Consider the following 27,310-nt stretch of genomic DNA (forward strand, 5'->3'; position numbering starts at 1 on the left):
TAAGATCACAGAGTTTCTATTCGAGTAAGCTCAACTGGATTCTATCTTTAGGTGTGTGTAAATCTGGCTTTATCTGGCCTATATCAGAAACATTCCATTTCATTTTTCTGAGATTTTTTTTTTTTTTTTGGGTATGCAATGCGTATGCTGTCACTTTTGGATGACATGTTCCCTATGCATGCATTTTGTCTGTATCTTCTACATATCTTTTCCTTAAGGCGTATGTTTCTGCATGCTGCTTTCTCAAATGCATGCTTTTTGCTAAGCCAATTTTTCCCATATAGCCATTTATATATGCAGTTCTTGTTGATGTTGTTTAATTTATACTCTGAACTATTTTGAAATGGGAAATTGACAGACTCTTTGAATTATCTATTTGACTGAGCAATACAGATTTCATCATGGTCCATCATACTATGCTTCCTCCCCAGAAATCCATGACCTCTTTCTCCAATATCCCTGTCCATCTATCCATTAAATAGAAATCTGTTGCTTCTCTAATGTCAGTCTCTGTCTCCGCACCACTACATCCCACTGAACTCAAATGAACTCACTGCCAGGTAAGTAGGCATCTTTTGCAGCACCGGCATATAATTTGTGCTCCGATGGCTTTGCTAAATATCTATTGGTATAGAAAAGGAAATACTTAGGCATCTAGAAGGAAACCGAAATGTGGAGTAAGGCTTGTTATGATATTCCAACAGCCTCTTTTATGGTGTTACTCAGACATAATTGCTCTTTGGTCTCTTTAGATATGGGTACAAGTTAACTAAATATGCAGTTATTCCCTCTGAAGAACGTCCTTCTCTTGAACGTATTGCAATGCTTGTTCATCTGGATTGGTCTTAGTTGGCACCCCGTTCAAAGCATTATCTCTTCATCTGTCCAGGGGTACGTGGCTTCTTGCACTGGTATCATAGAACCTGTACTCAGCTTTTCACTGCTCCTTTCTTGCTCTTTCCTAGGAGGTAAGAATCTGGTTGTAGTTCCTTAACTCAAGGGAGGTAAATGTCTGGAAGGAGAAGTGAAGGGTCTCAGTTTTGTTCATTACTCCCTGACTTCTCTCTCAAATGTTATTCCTCTTCATTTCCTCCCCAATTTCATTTACCTCTCAATCAACCTAAATCAATTTACCTTCAATTAATTTACTGCCTATTCTGTACCTCTAGTGCAGGTCATTGCTTTTCCATTTGTTTCCTTTCCTCCAATTTATTAGCCCCCTAAACTGCTACCCATTTAATTTACATTGGCCGTTACATATCTACCCAGATCCCACCAAATCAAATCTTCTCCCATTAACTCCATCAACATTAATTTATCTTCTCCCCAAGGCATCCTTTTGGTATCTATCTATCTATCTATCTATCTATCTATCTATCTATCTATCTATCTATCTATCTATCTATCTATCTATCATCTTTGAAGCTGGGTGGGACTCCATTTTTCTTTTTTTTCTTTTTTTTTAAATGATCCACTGACTGTTATTCCCCAGTGGAAAGATCCTAATCTTGTTCTATCATATAGTTCCATCTCTTTTCTCAGAGGTGAACCAAATCCCTTAATCTGCTGAGTAGCTAAAGCTGAAGTTGGACCCAAAGAAGCTATAGTGTTCAATCCATTTCCCACCAAGTGTTCAGTCCATTTCCCATTAAGATGCTCAACAGAGAAACCATTGTAAGCTAGTCCCCATGAAGAATGGGGTCCAGTAGGCTTAATAACCAGTCCAAGCTCCTGTGGGATTTGCAATGAGGCTTTCATCCAAAAGTTTCTTTTGTCATTCGGAATCATTTAACCATGGAGATTGCAGAACTGTGAAACAAAGTGGTTGGAATTAATGACCTTTTACTTATCCATCTTTCTGGCCAACATCATTTCTGAGTTTTGCCAGTAAGCCCCTGTGAGGCTGGCAGGAGTAAGTTGGTTGCCCATCCTTTGAGAAATTGGTATTTTTCTCATTCCAACAACTGGTGGCCCAGAGCCCACTGGCTTCAAGATCAAAGATACCGATGCAACAGTCACTTTGAAGTGAATTTGGCATGCTGGATGTTTAATAAATAATGAAAAGTCATTAACATAAAAGAGAAATTTAAATATGCATTCACCTTCACACAATCTGTATTTTCTTGATATTTTTGAACTTTTTTTAAAAAAAATAGCAAATTATGAATGTGTAGCCAAATGAGCTTAAACTCTTGATCTTGTTTTGTCCACTTTTCTACAAGAGCTTTTCTACATGATCAAAGTGCACTCCAAATGTGCTTTATCCAATAAAGTTAATATGATATTCTTTCAAAGAAGTGAAATCTTCTGTTCATATGGCATATCTTTGTAGTTAGTTTTTCCATCTTGACATGCTAACAAGATGCTGATGTCTTGGTTCAGATTGAGGAGTGAGGTGTATTTGCAGCCTCCCTGGGCCTTAGGTTCCCTAAATACCCCCTACCAAACTGTAATTCTTATGGAAAATTATGAAATACCCAGGATGTAATGCTAATAACTTCATTTCATTTTAACACACTTTATTTTATTCCTGGCCCTGCTCACTTCTTTCTCCTGTCCTGTTTATTTAATGTCAATGGAAAAGAGGTTTTCTTATCATTTCCACTTTCCTATCTGAAGTTACTTGCAACCTCTGAGATCTTGTTATGAATCTCTGCATGCTCTGAGATTTTGTCATGAATCTTGAGGCCATTCAAATTTTTGCAGCCCGAATCTGGCAGGGTAATAGGTAAAGTCTTCTTCAAGTCCAGCTTGTCTCTTGGTGTCTTAATGGACACATCCATGTTTCCTAGGCAAGAGTAAGAAGTGGTCTGCCATTCCTTTCTTAGGGATGTCTTTTGACTTCCCAGCAAGAGGTGGTAGCCCTTCCAAATAGATCAGAGTAGTTTGTCAGACCAGGAATTCCATAGGAAAAACTTACAAATATCCAACAAAATTTTTAACTGCTGTATCCCAACAACTACTGTAGATTTGTGTCCTTTTCTACTAGCTAATATTCCATGATAGCCAGATGCCCCTGAAACAACACAGTACATGTGAGCTCAGCCTAGAAAATAGCTTTAGTTTCAAATATAACATCATCTGTGCTGCTTTGTGAAGGAGTGGGCAAATCTTTCATGTTTCCATTTGAACTTACAATTGGATTCAACCAAGTTGCATCAATCCAAAACATTGATTTGAATCGTCAGATAAATTGGAAGAGCTAGTTTGATTTAAAAAAAAAAAAAGTGTCCCCATGCATCTAACAGCCCCCCCCAAAAAAAATCTTCTACAGAGTTCAGAGACACCCAGTTCTATTTGACACTTAGATTCAACAATTTGAATCAAAGATTTGATTCCCAGGAATGGTTCAGTTGCGTTGCTCTGAAGCAAATCTTCAAATACGTTCAGTTTTTCAGAGCTGCTTAAAACCAAAATTCATTCTCTTCCAAGCACAAATCTCATAGTGCTTTCTTCAGCAAGATTTATTCAGATGAAAGGGATGGAATTACAAGAATTACAGCAACTGGATTATTTCCAGTTTAGAACCACAATATCCCTGTGTACACTAGAGTGAAATCCTTTTGATTTTCTTTCTAACAACCTTTCTATCATCCAATACAGACAACATTCTTTCCACCCTGACAATTGAGAAACTTGCAGCTGGCTGTTTACATGCCAGTCTCCTGAATCTTTATCAGTCTGAAAACAATTTCTTACAAAATGGAAGCTTTGTGTAGCCTTAGCTGCAAGAATCAAGAGTTTGATCCAACTGGGATGTTTCTCTAAATGTTGGCATAAAGCAACCGTGAATAAGTTTATACATCTGCCATAGTTTATGCATCTTCCAGGAAGTCTGAAGCTCTGTCAGTTCCCATTTTAATCAGGACTTTGGAATGAGACATGCTGTGCTTTGCCACATGGAGTGTTTTTTCTCCCCCACCACAAACAATACACCCCCAAATCCCTTCCAAATTTTCCAACTCAATGAGGCAAACCCAAAATTTGGAGAGAAGTATTTGGTAGTTTGCCATGTTCAATATCTGAATGGGTGTGTTTATGTGTGTGTGTATGGCTGTTTAGCAAAGGGAAAGTTGAAAAAGAAACAAAGGGGATGCCACATTTTGCTTTTGGGGACATTCATTTCCATGATAATGCATGTCAGCCCAAATGCCTCCCAGCCTAGTGCCTAAACTCAACAACTACGTATAATATATAAACTCAATAACTATACATATTTCTTGTTCTGCTTTTTCAGGCTTTTTTTTAAAATATTTTGTGTAATTAAAGGCAAAAATGAAATGAAATGGAAGCTTCCTTCTACACTGCACTGGTTCCCCATCCCTTGCTTTTTTTAAATGTCCCCTCCACTACATCAGCAGCTGTGATGTTTGCTGAGAAGACAAAGCAGCTAGAAATGATCTGAAAATGATGCTAGCAGATTATTTAACTGGAAGAGGAAGAAATACATACTAAGATACCCCCTCCCTTTCATGCAGCCTTGGTCTCAATCTCCATCTCTCTGACACTTCTTTATTTATGGATTATTGCAAAAAAAAAAAAAAAACCTGAATCAGTGTTCAGTGACAGTGTTATAAAAAGTCATCTAAATGAAATTGGTATGAATAATCTATTTCTGAAGCCTACTCCAAAGGCATTTTGCACTCCCAAAGCTTCAGGTCTATATAGGAAAGCTAGTCAAACAGCACTTGGGGAAATTGACTTTGGTGTTCAGCCTTGATATATCTGATTATATTGATTTCAAAGTCTGTGTTTCCTGCATATCCTTAGGAAGAGACCCCATCAAACAGGTGTGGTTCAACTTCAAATCTCCTCCTCCTCCTCCTCTGCAAATTTTTGCAGATTTTCCTTTTACATTTGATTACAGCATAATATTTGAAAATGCAATAATGATTATGGGCATTGCTTCTGAACCTGGGCTTATGTGCTTTGCCCTGAATATCAAATCTTGTTGAAAGAAACTTGCTACATTGTAAAATTGTCAAAACATCCCCACTGACCATGACTGTAATTATTTCTGCTTGGGAATGAAAGATTTGATCAACTGAGTGTGTTCTCCCTCCTCTTCTCCATTTTTCTTGTAACTTGTTTCTGTCTATTTTATTATTCCCCTCTCCTGCTCAATCAAATGTTGCATATCCCCTTGATGGAGATGAAAATCTGTATTTATTTGCTACTGTTATCTTGAGAAGTAAAGGAAAAGAAATGGGAAAAGAAAAAAAGAACGTGAGCAATTTGAGGAGCTGGACACACAAGAAATCATTAATTTTCCTACCTAAGCATGTGGGTTTTAACATGCTCACCCTTTCTAACTATCAGAAATATATGGTGTTAGACATGTAATTGGCTTGGAGACCTCATTCTGAAAGTCTCAATTCTCAGATAAATAAAGAACACAGTTTTGAACAAATCCCAAAGATACTATGGGTGTACACCCAAAAGGACTCCCAAAGATTTAAAATGTGTTTTATTTTGTTTAGGGGGTTTTGGGGGAAGAAGGGGGAAGAGAAAGAGGGTAGGAAATAATGTTCTAGCAGTAGAAGAAGATCTGTCATCTGAGTCAAAATGGGAAAGAATTCCCCAAGTCCAACTTCTAAATCAGATTTGCTTAATTCACAGCTCCTGGACTACTGTACAGATTCAAGGATAGTCCCATTTGGGAATGTACTTCAGTGAATTCCATGGTGTAGTCTGAAGCCTGTCGTTGTTGTAGATGCTACTCCCTTCTTGGGCAACAGAGTAAATAAATGTGTTACTCTGAGCAGTTAAATCTGACCAGGAGACAATCGCTGCCCTTTCTAGGACCAAGCTAAGGAAATCACCTTTAAATTTATTGCAGGGGTAGCAACCTATGAACACTGTACATGATATATTGGTGAAGGAGCAAGAGTGGAATCAAGATCCAAGTATGATCTAATATTTATAACCCAAGTCAACTTACAAGGGACTTTCCAGGGTGTTGACCACAGAATATTGAGGAGATCAAAGCCAAGTTATAAGAACTACAGGAGAACAGAACAAAAGACATAGACCTCAGGGAGGAGCTTCTATACAAGGAGGAAGAAACTCAAATTCAGAAGAAGACTCTATCACAGTGATGGGAAACCTGCAGACCCAACTTTTTTTTTTTCCCTCTGACTGTAATGCTGGAACCTGGCAGCCCCAGTTTCTGCCCTTTTGAAGAGGAAAACATGAAATCTGTAGACATTTAGTTAACCTTCCCTCAAAAAACTCTACTCTAACCTCTGCCCCACCCAATTTACAACCATTACTCCCCCAAAGGTTACATGTGACATCTTGACCATCAAGTCTACCCTAAAGTATCACCTGCTTGTCAGAAGACTAATCCATTTCACCATCTACTTGCTAGCAGCCATAAACCTTCATACTCTGTTTGCTTTCTCTTCCAAGCTTGATTTCAGTGGAACTGCCTGGATTAAGGTGGCATTTAAGCCTAAACTTCTCCGGTTTGATCTTTGGGCTCTTCTTCATTTGAAGGCTCCAATTCAATTCAATTCAATTCAATTCAATTCAATTCAATCATCACGGTCATGGACCAGTACAAGCAGAGTGCTCTGTGAATATATATAAATCTATCTCAATAGATAATAAACGAAATAAAATTTAAGACAAAATTAAAATGCATTTATAAAGCAGCCTAACTAGCATCTATGAGTCAGGTCCAGGATGCAGTCTATATTTAAATTATAAAGTAGACACTAAAATTATATAAAGCATAATAACATCTAAAATTACAAGAAAGTGATAATATATAAAATTTAAATGAATTACAGTTACACAAAATGTGTTTGGCTAGCAGAAAATGGGTCCATCAGGGTCCATCGGATCTTCCATGCTGCTGCACAAAACCTAGCCACATGCACTGTAACACAAGGCAACTGGTCTATGAGCAACATCTGGATATAGTTTGAAAGTGGGGGACCAGGATATCTACTAACCCACTTGAAGGCTGAGTCAAGGACTGTCTTCATTCTATCCTTCCAGCATGACAAATAGTGTGACAGTTGCCCCAATCAAACTATGAAGCAGCAGCTTTGCCTTTACATTTGAGTGTTATTTTATCTTATTCTGGACTGCTGGTTTTCTCTCCAGGTTTGGAGATTCATGTTGAAGTACTTGGTGAGGAGAGATGACCATCACAAAGAAACAATCAGGTTCCTTCCTTGCACAATTTGGGGAAAAGTTCTGAAGTCGTCTGTTACCACCACAGGTAGACCAGACTGGGAAATCAACTCCACAGGAAGGCCAAAAATGTTGTCTCATGGCTTTGCTCTTAAAACAACAACAAAAGTTTCAGCCCTCTTTGCCTAGGATAAGGGTTCTTGCACATTTCCATCAAAATCATCTTCCTAACTCTCTACAACTCCTCTTCACCTATGTATGCTTATTCCTTAATGAGTGTAACATGAAGTCAAACTCAAGATTCTCCATTGTGCACAGTATATTGTCCTTTTCCTATGTAATCACAAGAAGCCCAAAATCTGTCATAGGTTTAGACATTCTGGACATGATTATATATGCAGGTATGTACTGATAGTTTGTCTTATCAAAGTTCTTGCTTAGCTCCCCTTGAAAATCCCTCGTAAGGTTTGGCTGGAAGGACCTTGAGATCACATGTAACATTTCAGCCTAGGTGTCATTCTGTGAAAACCTTTGGGTGTACATCTCTTCTCAGAGTCCAATTTGCTCATTTCCTGAAAATGGTATTGGCTTCTCTCAAAGAGAATGAAAAGTTTCCGCAGAGGATTAACCATCACATTCACTTTGAAAGTTGATTTTCAGTGGCAACTTTAAGGTGAAAGAATGTTTCGTTCCCTTATCATGATGCCCAAGTCTGATCATTATCATCTAACAGTGATCAAGGCATGCAAAGATTAGAATACTGGCAAGAAGGGAAGGTGAGTGAAGGAGAACTAGAAAAACAACCCAGCCAGAAATGCAGAAATAATCTTTTCTACTATTAATGAGTCAATGTTTGTTAAATTCAAGTGATAACATGCATATATGAATGGGCCAAAAAAGCTATAGAGAATGCTTTCATCTCTGCTTTTAGAGCTCCCAGTACAGGTAGTCCTCACTTAACGACTGCCCTGTTTAGTGACCATTCAAAGTCATGACAGTGCTGAAAAAGTAAATTTACAACCAGTCTTCATATTTACAATCGTTGCAAGGTCCTGCAGTCATGTGAATGCCATATGCATGCTTCACAAACGGCTTCCAACAAGCAGAGTCAATGAGGAAGCCAACAATAAAATTACAAGTCACAGTCACATGATGTCTCACTTAATGATCAAATAGGAAGTAACACCATAAGTCTGTCATGGTCAAGTGCATCGCTTAGCAACAAAGTTCTCAGTCCCAATTTTGGTTGCTAAGCAAGGACTATCTGTACTAAGTTATTTTAGTGTAGTTTGTCCATTCACACATTTGCAGACCATTCTTGGTTGCTGAACTAACTCATTTTCTATGGGTATATGAAAATACATTGGGCCATCCATAAACTAATGAAACAGGCTGGGTTTCCTAATGCCTCAAGCCATAAGAAAACTAACCAAAGTTGTAACTAACATTCATACATTGCTAGCTCTCTTTTGCCTGAACATTGCCAATGAGATGTTAATAAAGTTATCAAGAAACAAGTGATTATGTATCTATTTTTCTTCTGTTTCTTCCCTCTACGTGTGGACTACAGAGTTCAGAGAACTTAGTTTGAAAATTAGTGAAGAGATTGAAGGAGACAGAAAGAAACAGAAAAAGGAGGATGCAAGAGGAAGGCACAAAACCTTTCATTCTCGTTGACTTCATTGCCTTTTAGTTAATTTTCAACTGGCAGTTAGTTTATCTCTGTGTTGCTTTTTTTTAAAAAATGCATATCATTTCTTCAAATTAACTTGCTTGAACATTCATGAAGGGAAACATTTTTAATAGGTGCGTGTGCATGTTTTTCAATTACAAGCTAACTGGGGCAGTCGGTGATCCATAAACAATGAGAGTTTTCTGTTATTTGTTTGTTTGTACCAGCTATGATAGTACATGTTGCGTTGTTGGTGACTCTGTCTCCTCTCCTGGAAGGTTACATTTAAAATAAATAAATAAAGGGGAGAGAAACAAGAATCTCTTATATTATTTGTATTTCATTGCAGTTAAATGTTCAATTCTCTGTTTTGTTGAACAAGGGGAAATTTACCTATCTCATGCTAAAACTAAGGTTCCAGCATGAGAAGGACTTCTGATGCCTAGAAAAATTGCTCAGGATGCAAAGCTTCTGGGGTGTGTTTCCCTTCCCCAGCTGCTTTATGATGCCACCAAGGTCCCTTTGCTTTTAAGACAGAGCAAAACAACATGGTTTCTTTGGATTAGCCTGCAGCCCTTCTCACACTTCTTCTGCAGAACTTCTCCTTTGCAAGAAGGCAGACAGGAGCCTTATTCTGTGAGCACTATGCAAGAAAATTGAGAATATCTTCTCCTGCCCTGCTTCCTGAGGGATCTTCCAGGCTAGGAGGCTCCAGCAAAAACTGGGAGAATCCCACAGAATGCATTGGAGGAGCCAAGATCAAATACCCCTCTACATTCCCAAAGTTTGGCCAAGAAATCTGAAATGTGTCTTAGGGAGGAAAAATGCCTCCAGGAGCAACTAGGTCCATCCTGATCATGCCTGGTCTCTCTCTCTCTCTCTCCCTCTCTCTGCCTTCAAGTCATACATATCAGCTCTATAATGTAGACATATCTAAGAAAAAGACACTGTGTAGAACTGAAGCTATTTTTCTCAGAACTGTTATAGTAACAGCATCTTGCAGGTCTCAGTGTGCTTCCCTTCCTCCTTATCTTATCTTATTTGAATTAAGGAGGCTGGGGGTATCAGATGTGTTTTTTCAAACTTCTTTCTTGGCCCGGGCTCAGGCCTTGTTTATCTGATCATTTACTTCTTCCTGGGCCTGACAGAGCGGGACTGGCTTTAAGTCCCCCAGGTGGCTGAGAACCACTTATCTCCAATTGCTTCTGCCTGTGTGGTACAATCAAACGGGCTGGGTGCACTCGAGGTCCCATTAATCAAAATGTGTCATCTTACAGGAAGTAGAAGACACCCCTAATCTGTTGCAGCATTTGCCCTCTGGAATGATCTTCCCCAAGAGATTCATGCAGCTTCCACCCTTATGGGGTTTGGGAGATTATTAAAAACCTGGTTGTTCTCCCAGGCCTTGGAAAGGCTGATTGGGGAGCCCTTTTGAGTTCAGTTTAGTTTTCCTGTGTTTAAGGGTGAGTGTTAGTTCTTCCGGTTGACTATGTTCTCTTTTTGCATTTCCTCCCGCCCCCCCCCCACACTTCATTTAACTGTTATCTGCCCAGAGTCATCCGAGGTGGGAAGCCTCAACATCAGATTGATTAAATTTCTATATCTATATCTATATCTATATCTATATCTATATCTATATCTATATCTATATCTATATCTATATCTATATCTATATCTATATCTATATCTATATCTATATCTATGTTATCTATGTTATCTATGTTATCTATGTTATCTATCTATCTATCTCTCATCTCAATAATGGGGGAGTAGGCTGAGAGGAGCTTTCCTTCCATATTGGCCCAAAGTAGGTTGTGTCTACTCAAATCTCTTCATAGAGGCAAATGTAGTGACGTCCTTATTTTAACAAAGTGAATCAAGTCTCCGCCAATGGAGTGCATTGCATCATCAAGGCGACTCTTAGCCTACTGCATGTTCCTCAATATCACACAGAAACAAACATCTTAAAGAAAGAGAGCATCAGCTTTGTTTTCTTTTTGCTGTATTCCTTTTCCTCTTGCAATTAATCTTGATTCTACCAAAGCAGCAGCCTTTGAACTCTCTATGAGAAGACTATACACCAGAATAGAAGTGGATCCTTTCCCCTGTGCTGAAACACTGGAAGCTATTAATGTGGCTTCAAAAATATGAGACCATGCCAGGGAGTAGCCATTGACTTCTAATTAAATGTTATAGTCAAACTGTAATTAGAACTATCAAATGATACCATTTTGTAGCCACAATAAAGGTATTTCATTCCAGTCTACACACGCTGGATGCTTGTCACACATCTGTTTATGACCCTAAGCCTGCAAAGAGGCTCTGAAAGCCTTCCAAAGCGTACAAACATGTCCCCTTATCTTTTTCCATGTGAGAATATGACCTGAAGTTCCACATAGAGGAATATTTTGAACCTTGGAATTGGAAAGGATGCTTACAAAATAATACATGACCAGAACAGGTGCACATTATTTCCTCCTTATTAGGCCAATAGGTAGCAACTTCTCTGTGCATCAAAAGAGAGATACGAAGTAGATCAAAGTAATCAGTGAGGCCCTGCTGCAATCAATGGGTAGTAAAACTGACCTACTTAGTTTACAAGTTTCTGTAATCCAGTGTTTCTCAACCTGCGGAAGTTTAAGATGTGTGGACTTCAACTCCCAGAATTCTCCAGCCAGCATGGCTGGCTGGGGAATTCTGAGAGGTGAAGTCCACACTTCTTAAACTTCCCAAGGCTGAGAAACACTGCTGTAACCTAACATCTTTTTCCTTGCAATAAAGCTGACTAATGAGACCCAGTCTTTCTCTCTTGGTTGTGAGGGACCATTCGGGACATGACAACCTAGGATAAGGCAATGGAGGCTTGACAAGTATCATGATTTTTGTATCTGTATATACCCAGAGTCCCAGCAACTGGCTCACCACAGTCAGACTTGGAAGCTAACAGGGTTGGACCTGTTTAATAATTGGATGGAAGACGACAAAAGAGTAGTAAGGGTGTAAGTTAGATAGAGAACGAGAAGGACCATTTCCATCTTGTTGCCCAGAAAACTTTATGGACATATCCATAAAGTCATTTAGAATTAAAGTCAGTTTAAAGGAGCCTTTACTTTTTATCCACACAGTCTTTTCCAATAAGCAAAGGATGGTGAGAGTAACTGGTTCAGTCTCTCCAGCTCAGATCTCTAGGCCTTCAGCTTTACTAGTGCTATTTACAATGCAATTGTGTGTTTCTCTTCCCAACTGGAAACTGGGGATCATTAAAGTCCACGGCAGTCCACTTAATCCTCTTATCTGCTCTGATAGAACTGTTGTGAAGAATAGCAGTGGTCTCCATTAATGTTAATTAACAGAACTCCAATTTTTGCAGATGTTAAATAGTAATAGTCCATTTTTGTTTTCTTTTCTTTTGCTTTTTTCCACTGGGACAGAAGCTTCATTAACCTTAAAAAAGAAAAAGTCAGCAACTGAAGAAGGTATGAGAACTTTAGTCCTCCTGCTTCTAAAGGCATTGATTTAGGGGCCAGTATAATAACAGGGCACATATACATTTGCAAACTTAGATTCAATATGAGTTAACGTCCCAAGGATCCCGTCAACAGATTTTTAGCTGAGAGTTGAGTCATTCATTAGAGATCTGTCACCTTGAGTGTTGCATGCAACTTTGGGTATTGCTTCCCTCTCTCTCTCTCTCTCGGGGAGGGGGGGTATTTTCAATTAAAAAGAATTGATTACACTGCAAATTTGCTATACATGTATGTCACTTCATATGTAAATACACTCTATAAGGCCTCTCCATCGATGCATGACTGGTAATGCTCAGTCCTCCAAGTTTCTGAATGTTTTCAATCAAGGCACAAGAAGCTTCTCTATTTTTATGTCAATCTTAGGAGTCTTAGAATTTCTCTTTGGGATATTTCTGAACTAAGTTTATACTTACAAGTTGGTGTGGCTGTTAACTTTCTGTTGCAGATCTTTCTATCACTTTTCCCTGCCATTCCCTGCTTCTTGATCTAATAATTCTTGAGAGGAGTACCTTTAAGATTTCTTAATGCAGGATTTCTTAATCCTGTGGGTAGTGAATTTAGATGGGGAAAAATAATCTCTTTTTTCACTCCCCTCTAACTAAAATGTCAATTTTCATTCAATAACGACTGTAGGCAACAAAGTAATCTGTGGACGCTAGACTCCAAAAATGTTTGTTAACATCAATAAATCTCACTATCCAAATTATTTGAATTATTATTTTTTAAATAGATAGATAGATAGATAGATAGATAGATAGATAGATAGATAGATAGATAGATAGATAACTGTATTTGAGTATAATTGGGTTCTTTTGTAATAGAGTCTATATTTATGCATTTTGTTTTATATATTTAAATACTTTTTTTCCCCTAAGAAGGGGTGCATAAGTGTCACCAGACTTTCAAAGGGGTCCATGCCACAAAAAGGTGGAGATCCCCATCCTTAATGGGAGAAGGAGAAGCCAGGGAGGCTGTAGACCCCTGAAGACAATTGAACTATGAAGGACAGGGCACTGATGCACAGCCCTAGGCAGCCTCAAGTGGGTAACCACAGTCATTCAGTCCCATCCACTGGTATTTTAATATGATTTCAGCTGGGGGGATTTTTTCCCATGAAACCAAATGGTAATTTTGGAACGTAACAGGCCAGAGATTTCATCTTGAGAACTTCTGATTAAAAGTATTAGATTGCAGGTGAGAGGAATACCTTCTCCCAAATATCCTTGGAAGATAAAGCCGTATAGGGACAAATGGACTCAGTGGGAGTAGGTTCCACATAAATATGTACCAAATGATCACCGCATGCAAATAAAAACTAGCTTGCACAATCTAAGAGCAATGGAGTTGAAACGTCAGCTTTACCTGTTGATACTTCCAATAGGATAAAAAACACCAGGTTTTGCTTTCTGCAAGAGTCTGTAAAAGAATAAAATTAGTCTAGGTACCAAATGTACATACACTGCTAAAAGGGATAAGTCTTGAATGGTGGGAAAGTTTTTGAAAAGTGGGACAACTTGACCTTCTTTGCCTATGTGTGTGAAGCTTGGCATGTTTTCTTGTGGATTTATATGGGGGTGGGGTGGGAGAGTTCCTACCTCCAGCTGCAGCTCCAGTGTCCCTCGCAAGAAGGATGTTTGCAGTTCAAGGCCCTTACAAGAGGAATTGCGATGTTTCACAAGTTGCAGTCTCTGAGCCATCCTAGAAAGCAGCCTTGTGATGTTTCATCTTCTAACTTCTGAGACGGGTCCTTTCTTCTTCTTCTCTTCTTCTTCATTGATTTTTTTTTTCCAGGAATTTGAAAATTCTCAGAAGATCTCTCCCCTCCTCCCCCTTTCCTCTGAGCTAAACTTCACTGGTTCCTTAACCCTTTCTTCTACATTAAGATTTGTATATAAAGCTTTTTTGAATCAAATCTTTTTCCCCCTGCCATTAGGAAGTCTCATAACATCTATACCGTTTCATACCAAGTTTTATCAGTGAAACTTGCTACTGAAATGTTGCCACAAGAAAATTTCAGAGAGGATTTACCAGCTTCTGCTGAGAATGACCCAAATCATTTAACCAAGATAGCTTTAGATTTGCAGAAGATGGGGGGGGGGATCATCTTCTTCCTCTTCCTTTTCTTCTTATTGATTTATTAGAATTATATCCCATCTTTCTTCCAAGATGAATGACACTCCTTCTTCCAAGTCACTAGCTTATCTGTGGAACTTCTATGCCTTGGGTTGGTCTCAAATGGGTGGACCATATGAATAGGATTAATTAATTAAAAAAATATGGGGTTCCTATGTCCTAGTCCCACACTTTAACCACCATACTGGTTCCTTCTCTCTTTCTTTCCCCTCACCCCCCACTACTCCTACCATTCTTTTGAGATAATTTCACATAAAGATATTCCTTACACTTGGTAACATGCTTACCTCTTGGCAGATGTCATTGGAATTTGCAGCCATAGTTGCCTCTTCTGAAAGCCTGAAGTCTAGAAAGCCTCGGAAGCCTGTGTCCTGAGGTTTTTGCATAAGTTGATTTTTCAATGGTCTTCCATGCTGTTTAGGAATTTCAAAAAGAACAGAAAGAGGAAGAAGGGAGGAGAAATTGCACTAGAGGTTAAAAGTATCCAGACCTGCTCAGAAACCCAAGAGAACAGAAGGTACTTCACAATACTATAGAGAACCACTCAGTTAAAGTAAATGGAGGAACAAATAGAAGCAGTGCTTTTCATTATGTCTGCTATCACCCACCCAATCAAGGCCATTTGGATTATGTTTTTATGAACCATAATGCAGATTTAAAGACCATGAAAGTGGTATAGTGTGTGTATGTGTATGTTTGGGGGGGGGGGTAATTTCCCCAAAATACACTGGAAGACAAAGTCTCTCAGCCATGTTTCCTCCAGGAAATTCCAGCCTTGCCCAGCTGACTGCTTCCTACAGAATGATGGGCTAGTTGATCAATACAGAAGATTTAGTTGAGAAACTGGAAGTAGCAGAAACATTGTGGGAAAGTGAGAATATGATGGTGGCATCCTTAATTTTAGAGGAAACCAAAAGCCAGCTTAGTTGAACAGAAATTGGATTTTAACAAACCCAGAACTTTGATAAGCAGGATTCTATGGCAAGAATCCTACTTATTTTCCTAGGGAAAAGAGCTCAGAATGAATGGGAGCTCCTGAAAAAAGATATGCTAAGAAGACAACTCTGCACAAGTGCAGTGAGGAAAAAAGGAAAAATAACATTCCAAAAGGAGACACACAGGAGATGGAAAATGGGATGGATCACTGTGGAAGAGTAGATACACGTAGTCCAAAATTGCAGAGATGGTATCAGAAAGCTCAGAGTTCAGAAGGGACTAAAATTGATAAGGGATGCTAAGAAAAACAAGACCAAAAAAATTCAGAATAAAATAAAATATAAGAGAAAACAAAATTCTGAATGATGAATGAAGGCAGCAAAAGTTAAAGATAACAAAGGAAAGGTGGGTCTTCCCATTTCTCAGTCTTTTCCAAGAAGAGAGCATGTGTCCCTCCAGGCAACTCTTAAAAAGAAGTATGAAAGGACAGGGTAGAAGCTTGCTAGGAATGTGGTCAAGGAACACTGATTTACTTTGAATGAGTTTAAATTTTCAGAGCCAAATGAACTGCATCCAAAGGAACTGACTGAAATTTTACACACCGTCTCTGAGAAAACCTGGAGAAATGGTGAATTGCAAGGTGACTAGGGGACAGTATTATTCTTATCTTCAGCAAGAAGGGAAAGGCAGATTCAAAAATCTACAGAACCAGTTAATTCTATTATTAATACTTGGGACCATAAAACAGGCATAGGTCTTTTGGATCAGACCAAAGCTGTTCTTAGACCAGCATTTTGTTTCTCACAGTGGCCAACCAGAAGCTTGTGGAGTGCTTGTAACAAGAAATAGAGAGATACCCATCTCTCACCACTCTTCCCTTCCAATTGTAGTTTGGAGGCATGCAGTCCCAATACACAGGTAACATTCAGAGTTCAAGATTAATAGCCTGATAATAAACAAACAAATTTATAGCCAAGAAAACAACCAAATGAATCATCAAACAAATCAACCCAGAGTTCACACTCAAGGGACAAATGACCAAGTTAAAATTACTTTTCTTAAGACACATTATGTGAAGACCCAGCTGTCTGGAAAAGGCTCTAATGTGGAAGGCGGAAAGAAAAAGAAGAAGAGGATGACTAATAGCAAGGTAGATGGATTCAGTGGTGATGGGGGGGGGGGCACCACTGGAAGACCTGTGAGACCAGGTTAGGGATAGATAGTCATAGAGAAAATCTATCTATGTGGTTGCTGAGGATTGGCAATGACTTAATGGCTCTATCTATCTATCTATCTATCTATCTATCTATCTATCTATCTATCTATCTACTGTATATAGATAGCTGCAGTTTCTACCCCATATTTCTAGGTCCTAGTCTCTGTGGTCATCTCAATAAAATGACTGAATATTGTCCATGAGCTCTTGTTACCCTACCCAAAGATCTTCCAACCTGAAAGTCCTCTGAAAGAGAATTATCTGAACTATTTTTTTCTAAATGGTGTAAGGTTAGGGGCACATTTGAGCTCGGGGGACATGTTCTTCCAGAGGGAGGAGCCTGTTCTTAGGCATGTGATTCCTTTGGAACCCAATGCATCCCTTCTCTCCTTATCCATATAGGGCAGGCAGATTCTACTTGGAAAAGACCTTCCTGAAAACAAGGAGGGCTCAAGCTATACAGGGCTTTAAAGGTAATCACCAGCATCTTGGATTGGGCCAGGATGCCTATTAGCAACCAATGCAGCCACCATACAGTACTTTGAAAAAGCCTGAGGTTTATGGCTCTCTGTATGCCACAAGGAATCTGAAATACAGACATTTATTTACATTTATATCCTGACACAAGCAAAAATGACTCTTGATGCTCTACAAGGTATGGAAAAACAAAAAAAGATATATCCCAGTTACATCTATGAAAAACATCTAAATATGTTGCTATCCAGGAAATGTTAAATGTGGGCAGAAGAGGAAAATGATGATGAATGAGTGTAAATGAATCATGACAAAAGGCATAGTAGGTCGTCGTCATCATCATCAACATCATCATCCTTCTGTCTTTTTTCATTCATTTTTGAGATATGTCATTTTCATTCCTAGTTCCTTCCCAACCCTCTGAATCAGCTGGATTTCCAGACTAATACAAATTCTTTTTTTTAATATATAGTAATTTTATTAAGAAATATAATTATAACAATAAAAACTAATACAAGCTAAGAAAAAAACCTAAAAGAAAAGAAAAAGAAAAAGAAAAAAGTGCAGACAAAAAAAGAAAAAAGAGAAAGAGAAAGAGGGGGAAAAGAATATAGTAAAGAAAAAGAAAATAAGTATATAAAGAAGTGACTTTCCCCTTCATCACAACAAGTATAAATAATTTTAGTAACTTATCGCCTTCTCTTAAAATACAACAAATGATCTCTTCCCATATCCCATCTCTTATTTATAAAAAAAATCCATAAAACCTCGTCATTTCTGCCCTGATGTCAGCAAAAGTCTATTAAGGGTTATCAAAGATAACCCTAACCTTGGTCAAATAAACCAACTTTATATTCCTTCCTTTTTGTGATGGAATGGAATTATGAAGGCCAAGCTCAGGGAGACAAGTGTGTTCTTAGTTCACTGGAGGAGCGTGGGAAGTTCAAGAGGATGAGGCTGGCACCTCCCTGAGGAATTCACGGTGTTGTGGCTGGCTGGCTTGGGAATTTGGGTTCAGTCTGGGGAGATTTCTGTCTAGAGGTTGTAGCTAATAAACACAGTGGAACTGAATTTGCATCGTCTCTTGGAGTTCTTTGGGCTAGACCTGACACTTTTACTTCTAAGAATCTTGATCTTTAGACCCTTCAAATAATGTCCTAGAACTTGATCTCTTTTCATTTTTTCTTTGTCCCTTCTCACAAAACTTCCCAAAGCTTTAACAAGTGTCCTTTGTAAATCCATTTTCCCAATATAGGATAATTTTCCAATATAGGAAAATTATCCCAGTCACTGTCTTGGTTTGTTATTTGTATATCCTTTTTAATTATTAAGACACCAGTCAGTTTCTTTTGTATATCCAGTGTAATATCTTTTTCCATGTCATTCTTCTAGCCTGTCATTTTCAAGTCCACTTTTAAATCAGTCTTGATCTTGTCAAGTAGAACTTATTCCTCTTCCATAGCATCTTTTAGACACAGTCTATCTATAGAGGCAAACACTATGAAAATTAACTTCTGGGTCCATTGTTCAAAAATATCCTTCAATATTCCAATATTTTGCTTCATACTGTAATTGTAAGTCGAATTTGAGTGTTCTTCTCCTTTAATTGTAATCTTTAGTTCCTTCTGGTTCCCTCTAGTGTCCAATCTTTACAATCTTAACTTCCTCTTCCTCTTCCTCTTCCTCTTCCTCTTCCTCTTCCTCTTCCTCTTCCTCTTCCTCTTCTTCTTCTACTACTACTACTACTACTACTACTACTATATCAAAACAAAATCATTTTCCCATGGGAAGGAATCTTTATAATTAATTCCAAAATCTTATTTCAAATTTATCTGCATCCTTAGTCCATTTGTAACTTTCTAAAATCAAAGTTTTAATCAACCTTTTGCTGTTCATTCCCATCCCCCACAAAAATTAAGTCCTTAAACTTTTAGTTAAAACTTCTTTCACTAAGGATTGAAGGAAACTCACCCAGTGCTGTAAAAGTTATCAATCCAAAGGTTCCTAATAGCTAAAAAGCAGTTAGGAAGCAATTTCCAAAAGTGATTAGAAAAGGAAGTATGTGAACCCAGTGTCCTTTTAAAGGCACTAACCATGGTTTGAACAAGATGGGTATTTCCTCATCTCCCAGAGGTCTAAACCCACTGAAGACCACTGTCTCCCCTTGCAGGGGGAGCAACTTCTGGCTGATCTCCAGTCCTCTCCTTGTCAGTAGAGGAATTACGAAGAGCCAGTCTACTCAAAGCTGGTGGTCGTCAGCTCCGGTTTTCACGGGGCCATATTCAGTTCTCCATTTCTTCCCTGGAAGTCCCAAGGAATGGGACTTGGATTCTTCAGCCAGGGTATTGGGAGACTGTCCAAAGAAAAACATAAGGCACCATCCATATAGGAGTCAAAAAAGTCAAGATGGCACCTGCAATATATATTTGCAGGGACAGCTACCTATGAATGGGATATTATCAGCTCTGAGCCTTTTTGTAACAAGAAAGAACAATGACTCTTAGCCTCTTATGTGGATATTTAAAATACAAATAGGAAATGTCAACTTTCCTCCATCCAGTGTTGGACAGCAAACAGGCTAAGATTTGTGTCTGTGTGGTGAGGTACATTTTTGGATCAGACCATCCAAACTTAAAGACAAGCAAACGAGGGAGAACTCAGAAAAACAGAAGCTCCTTTTCCGGGGCCAACTTGTAATAAATCAGTTGCTGTGGCTCTCTGATTCCCCCCTGTAACAATACCAGGAAAATTAGGAGACATCCTAATGCCAATTATGGATCTACAGAAGCCATTTGCTTTGATAGGGAGCTGGAGTTTTCTGACTCCATTACAAGGCCAAATGTGAGCGGGAGGGCAAATTTAATAACATTTCTGAGGCAATTTCTGACACAACACGCCACGTTCACGAGAGTGGCAGATGCAGGCAAGTCAAGCGGCGAAAGCAACCCAGCCAAATGGTCAGAGAGATGCAAGTGTTGATTGTTCTTCTCTGGAGCTGGCATTGTAGGGCCGAGTTCAATGGAATTGTTCCCTGTGGGTCTGGAAACTTTGATTCTCTCCCCTTCCCTTCCCCTCCTACTCAAGGACTTTCGGTGATTGAAATTCCTAAAACACTGAAGTCATTTAGAAGAGAAACTGTAAATGTATACAATAAGAAGTGTTTGTGTGTGTGTCAGGGGGTGGTGGTGGAAATCAGCATTTTACTAGCTTTATAGCTCAGAAGGATTAGGGTGGGATTAAGCCAGGAGGAAAATAGATGTCTAAGCTGTTGTGCTTCCTAACGGGGATAACAAACATGTCTCAAAAAGGGAGGAATGAAAAGAAAAAAGGCAAGAGATCCAAAAAGAAAGCAAACCAAATAATTAAAATTATACCTTATATTCCTCAAATCAATGCATAAATATCAAATAGCTGGGTTTTTGTTTGTTTTCATTTTTGTTTTGTTTTTTTGCCAGAGGGCTCTGTTATGAACTTGTCATTTTAGCAGCTACTCTGCAAAAATGCTCAGAGGCAATTGTGAAGCACAACTTTTTGGGCCGACAATGCAGAGGTGTACAATGCTAAGCTTTGTAGAGGGTCACAGTAGCTATACCTTAGTTTGCTGGTCCTATTCAGATCCAGTTAACTTCTTCATCTACAAATCTCATGGTTGACTTTCCTTGTGTGGCCTCCCTTGGCCCAAGCCACCAACCTTAAAAGGGAATCCTTTCCCATCTTTTCTTCCCTGTCCTTTGCCCCACTTGCTCTTACACTGCTATTCAGCTCTTGACCCCAGATCTGAAAGACCTGGAGCCCTCCTCTTCTGTGCAGATTGAACTGTGGAACTTGGTCTAAATGTATCAGTTTTGTGGAAGTGTGGTTCTTGACAGGGCATCCAGGGCTGGACTAAGGCAAATTGATGCCTTAAACACAACCCAACAATGGTGCCTCTTGGCCCTTCCATTGCTTAACTGACAAGACATTAAGACTTAGTACGTGCTGAAAACTAAAGTCGAGTGTGCCGTGAAAGAGTTAAGGGCATGAGCTTTCAGACTTGCAAGACTTTGAGGTGATCCAGACAGGAACCACAACAATGAATACTAGCTCTATCTTTATTGTAAGGTTACATTGACAGAATCTTGCAAATTGGAGAGTATTACTTTCCTCCTTTTCTTTTACTCTCCAGAAAACTAGGGAGGGTCCCTTCTGAAATCCTTCCCAACCCCCCTGTTTCTGTGGGCTCAGATACCTTTTGCATGATGGTTGTCTAGTCCACGGCTCTGCCTCTTGTCTCCCAAGGTCATTCCTACATACCATTACTGTGTAGGAAGTCAAAACGCTCCAGATTGTGGGAGAAATAGCATGACAAAAACCAGGAAACTGAAGAACACCATCTTTGACATTTCCTGGATCATCTTGTAACTAGATGACATCCCAACCCATGAAAATATCTCCAACTTTTCCCCTCCTTTGAAAGAAGTTCAAAAGCAACCTCTCTTTTACCAAATTTCATGAAAATGTAAATAAAATAATAATAATAATAATAATAATAATAATAATAATAATAATAATAATACAGTGTTTCTTTGTCTACCACCAATAAAAGCAAGGCTGAAGGAGATTGTGGCAAATCACTTCTATAACACCACCAAGAAAAAAGTTCATTTATGTGGTCTCCAGGGGTTAAGCTTGCTTTGATCATTTGTTTCCTGCACAGTTGGTGAACAGCTCAACCACTGGGATTCAGTGGCGAAGAGGAAAGAAGGAAAAAGGAGAGGAGAGGAGAGGGGAGGGGAGGGGAGGGGAGGGGAGGGGAGGGGAGGGGAGGGGAGGGGAGAGGGGAGAAGGGAGAAGCGGGAGGGGGAGGGGGAGGGGGAGGGGAGGGGGAGGGAGGGAAGGAGGGAAGGAAGGGGAAGGGAGGCAGGCAGGCAGGCAGGCAGGCAGGCAGGCAGGCAGGCAGGCAGGCAGCAGGCTTCCATTGTGTCTCTTGCTCAATTGCACCAGTTTGAAATGAAGTTTTTGCCCTTCTTTTTCCAATTGAGGTCTGGTGTGCAAGGAAGATGAGTCCTGAAAGCACTTTTGAAGTATCTTAAGATTCAGCCTTCATGCAGATATAACAAAATAAACAACAAGCCTACAGTTTCCAAAGATTTTGGCCAACAATAATCCTTGGATGATTTCCATACAATAACTTGGGGGTGGGAGGTGGGGAATGGTGTCATCCAAAACATTCTACTAATATATTTATTTAGAAAATTTATACAGCCACCCATCTTAAATATGTAACATCTGGATGCCCTGAAGCTTCCTCCCTTGATTGAAGATATGGATTAACTGAGACTACTTCCTTTTATTGTTTGTGCAGACAATGGGTTTTAGCTGCTTAGATCTGGAGAAAAACCATTCTCCAGAAAGAGATGTGGGTTTCGCACAGTACCAGATTTGACAAAGGAAATCTATGAAACTGACTCTGGCCATGCTCTTGAGTTGCGCAAGTTACTGCTTGACTGGAAGCCATGCCTTCACACTTAGCTGATTCTCCTCTTCCTTTTTCTTGGGCCAACAACCTGAAAACATTTTGCAAGAAACTGCACCTTCCTCTAAAATAATAAGAATCATTACATGCAAAGTGAGGAATGATGCCAGCAAATATGGCGATAGGCTTTAGAGCGGTTATTATTGATTTATTCCCCTCCCCTTAGCAATCCAACCCATTTTCACTCTTGCTTTGCTCTCCAGAGATGTGAAACCTGCTGGTTCTGGATGGGCTCCATTAATTGTTGCCAACAGATTTTTCTCTGATGAATCTTCAAGTGCTGGAGTCAGACTGGGCAGGAAAAGTGTCCATCTGTACCATCCCTTGATGGATCAAGTGAGACTTGGAAGCCATTCACTATTTCAGTATATGAAATTCAGAGTGGAGGGGAAGGGATAAGCAGGAGAGAAGAAAGAAGGGAATAATCCTTAGAAAATATCCTGATTTCCATTTTTCGCCTTCCTTCCCTGAACAAAGGCAGCAGCATTTCTTCCACTTCTTAAGAAACAGAGGAAAGGCTCCATCAGAAGGCACAGCAGAGAAGAAGCTTCAGGGTACTTTCCCCCCTCCTCCCTTTTTTAAGGAAATGAGCACATATGGGGGGATTCATTGATCAAATATTCATGGATTTTGGAAGGGTAGCCCTACAATGAACAAGGAAGCATGCTGTTTTGAGCAGTTACTCCCCAAATGTCATGCACACTGAATTTGGGATGTTCCAGCTGCAGGATCTAGTTATGCATCTGTCTAATTGGAGGCATATTGCCAGAATAAGAATCTGACAATGGCACCTTTATGGGCATAATGACGCCATCCCACAGCTCAGGCTTGATTGCAGGAATTATACAAGACTGGCGTTTGCTTCCCATCAACCTGGTTCTGCATTTCTTCTTTCCAAAATGAAACCAGGGGACGCCTGGTTAGCTGAATGCCGTAATTGGAGTGGAGTGATGGGTTCAGCTCCCCCACCCCGCCCAATACGATTGTTCAGATATTGATTCAGAGCGTCAAGGCATTTCCAGGAGCATGATATGAATTTCATAATTGTCAGCCTTCTACCCTTATACACACAGAGAGACATGCAACAATGTTTGCTATGCTGATTTCTTTTCTTTTTCCCCCCAGGGAGGGGACCAGAAGGAATCAAAAGTATCCCTGGGACAAAGTAGCTTGTTGGTCGGTTGGCTTTTAACATGCTTTCATGCCACTTCAGTCATTTTGACTCAAAGAAGTACACAAGCACCGACATTTCAGTGGGCACAGGTGCAAGTGGTCTTCCCTCAAACAAAGTTTGGTTGGAGATTTAACAGTTAGTTTTTTTTTTTTTTTTTTTACTTTTCAGTCTAGGGCAGAGAGAGCATGAGGGCCTCAAAGTCACCCAGCTGGCTTCTATATCTAAGACAGGACTAGAACCTGGGTCTCCTCATGCTAGTACAAATCCTTAACTACTATATGACACTGAGATGAGAGAGAGAGAGAGAGAGAGAGAGAGAGAGAGAGCGCAATATGCTAGGCACCAGAGGCTCAATGGGTGCAGCATTAGACAAAAAGACACTACTGAAGTTTTTCATTGATCTTCTCAGTGTAAGCTAACATTCAGCTAAGCCACAAGGGTGTCACCTGCCTCATAACATCATCATGAAAATGAGGCAACTGATGTAATTTGCATTGGTCACATGATGCAAATGATGCAAATGACCCAATTCATGTCATTTGCCTGATGACATTGTGACATGTATGATGTCATTCCTTCCTCCCCCTCCCCCCCATGCTCATAGTATTTAAATAGCAATGATTTATGGGTAAGTAATGTAGATTTCAGTTAAATATCTTCAATCCTCACTAATTTCAATCAAATGTCTTAAATCATCCACTAAAGAGAGGAGCCTAGACTGACTAGAAGCCTGTTCTAATTCTACAGAAGTTATAGACTTGCAGTCCTAGATTTCATATAGAAGGTTTACACACACACACACACACACACACACACACACACACTGTATATAAAACCTTAATCAAATAAACCAACTTTATATTCCTTCCCTTTGGTTTTAACAATCTTGATCTTTAATCCCTTTAAACAATATCCTAGAACTTACTATTTTTTTTTTCTTTTTCTCTTTGACTCTTTGTTTTGATCTCAGGAAATCATTTAAAACTTCAACAAGTGTCTTTTCTAAATCCAAAATAACAAAGCTATCCAAGACTTGTAATTTGTATATCCCTTCCAATTGTTAAGTCATCAGCCAGTTTCATTTGTATATCCAGTGTAACATCTTGTTCCATTTTATTCTTGTAACCTGTTGTTTTTAAATCCACATTCAAATCAGCCTCAGTCTCAATCTTGCCCAGTAAAACTTGTTCCTGTTCTATAACCTCTTTTAAAACCATTTTGTCTAAGATAGCAGACATTCTTAAGATTAACTTCTGAGTCTTTTAAGCGTTCTTCTCCTTTAATTATAATCTTTAGTTCTTTCTGGTTCCTCCTAGTGTCCAACCTTCAAAGTCTCATCTTACCATTTTTTCCCCCTTCTAAACAATAGCATTTTCTCATGGAAAGGTTTCATATAATTAATTCCAAAATTATTTGAAATCCCTCAGGACCCTAAATCCATTTAAAACTTTCTGAAATCAAGTTTCTAATCACACTTTTGCTGTTTATCCCCCCCCCCCATTTTTTTAAAGTCCTTCATCTTGCACTTAAAACTTCTTTCTCCAAGGATTGAAGGACAGTCACTTAGTGAATGTTGTAAAACTTGTTGATCCAAAGGTTCTTAATAGTTGAAAAGCAATTAAAAAACAATTCCAAAAGTGATTAAGAAATTGTTGAGCTTTTTGTCCATATAGGCTATGTTCAAAGTGAGCTTAAAGGAATCTCTTGATTCCCAGCCACTCCCCTCATGAGCCGACCTCAAAAAACCTTGGTTCCTGCAGTCTACTTGTGAGAAGCAGCTATCTGGAGTACACGGTAGGCAACCTCGTGATCTCTTCTTTTTCTGGAGAGATTTTAGCAGCCAGAACTCACCTTCTGGTCACCAATCTCTTCCTCAGTGCCTTCCCTGCTCCTTTAAGGACACCCAGCTCACCACGTCCTCACTAGAAGTGTCCCTCTATCAGTGTTCTCCCTTAGGATATTTCTTCCAAAATCTGCTTCCCTGAAACCTCTTCCTTGCAGTCTCTATCTTTTTCAGCTACAGAGAAAAGTATGTTTCATCATCTGCATGGCAACATTTCAAATGTTTGAAGACTGCTTTGATATTCCTTTTTAAAATTATTTTCTCCTGGCTAAATATACCCAGCTCTTTGAAGCCCCATTTTCTTATGGGACTTGGTTTCCAGCCCCAAAGCATCCTGATTCCTCTTCTCATGATATGCCTCTATTTGTCCATGTCCCTGTATCAAAGCTGGACACAGTATGCCGAATTTCAATTGGACTTAACATTAAGCTTTAAAAATGCCATAAAGAATCTTCAACTACTACATATGATCGCAAGTAAATATGTTGGCTTACTAGCTCAGCATCTATCTCTTCAGATGTTTTCTTTGGAAAAGTGCTCAGAACATTTGTTCAAATTTATTCCAGTTAGTTGGATTGGATAAATTGGAAGAAACAGCACCATTGATCAAATAGAGTGTTCTTTTTTCTGTTGTTGTTGTTTCTTATCAGTCCAGGGAGATGATAAAACCGAACTGTATTTGTATTACATATTTTGCTCATTGTTGCTAGACTGAAGGAGAAACATACTTGAGAGAGTGAAAATCACAGTTGTCCATTTCTCTAATGTCACAGTTTAGGGGGTTAACTTTGATTGAGGTATGAGTTTCAGTCCCCCCAAAGAGCACATGACCATCTCAAATGTAAATCCAAGAGATGATATTAATCTAGCTAAGAATTTGGAAGTGAAATGTCTTGGATAATCCAAGTTAGTCCCAGGATGGGCAGGACGTTCAGTTAACAAAAGATTATGAATGGTAGGTTAAGGCAAAATAATTACTTGTCATGTAAATTCATTTACATATTTACTGTAACTGCATTAAAAAAAATTGACATGACTTTTCTGTTTCTAAATATACTTTTGCTCAAAACATAATATGGATGGATGGATGGATGGATGGATGGATGGATGGATGGATGGATGGGAGAAAGAGAGAGATACAACAGATAGATATGACAGATAACTCTAATAGCATGTTCAGGAAATAGGAAAAGCAGTGGACACTTCAATCTGATGCAAATTAGTCTATTTTATCAAACTGCTTGCTGAAAAGACTCAGAAATATATTACTCCTGTGATACTGTGATAGATTCCTAAGATAGGCAATATGAATTGCCTAACTTAGCAAGAACTTAGCATTCTCTCTCTCTCTCTCTCTCTCTCTCTCTCTCTCTCTCTCACACACACACACACACACACACACACACAATGAAAACTAGATCCTTGGTGACTCCACCTTAGAATACTGCGGTCTTTATTAACTCTGTGGGACTTCTATTTCTTTCCTTGGAAGCCAAGCTTCCTCCTTTATTGACAGGAGCAAAAGCATCTCAAATCCTTCCGATGGCCCTCTCTGAGACATGATTTGTTCAGGATCGGTAATTTAGCAATAAATCTTTCCACTGATGCTGCTACTTTTCTACATCTTCTGTTATTTGTCACTGTCAGGATTTAGTAGTCATGATTTTTATGAAGAAC

General features: G+C 39.2%; 1 protein-coding gene across 1 annotated transcript in view; it reads left to right on the top strand.

Moving 5' to 3' along the window:
• LOC148214336 (uncharacterized) overlaps nucleotides 1–27,310 on the top strand; it is a 65,950-nt gene that overhangs the window by 9,263 nt on the left and 29,377 nt on the right. Inside the window, exons 2-4 of the mRNA XM_088152999.1 lie at nucleotides 508–560; nucleotides 753–814; nucleotides 966–968. Of these exons, the coding sequence (XP_088009125.1) occupies nucleotides 508–560; nucleotides 753–814; nucleotides 966–968 (118 nt within the window). The remainder of the gene's footprint in view (nucleotides 1–507; nucleotides 561–752; nucleotides 815–965; nucleotides 969–27,310) is intronic.

Source organism: Python bivittatus, unplaced genomic scaffold, assembly GCF_059951505.1.
Source record: "Python bivittatus isolate LINGU-HERP-01145 unplaced genomic scaffold, Pbiv_v1 ctg000570_np1212, whole genome shotgun sequence".
Taxonomy (NCBI): Eukaryota; Metazoa; Chordata; class Lepidosauria; order Squamata; family Pythonidae; genus Python; species Python bivittatus.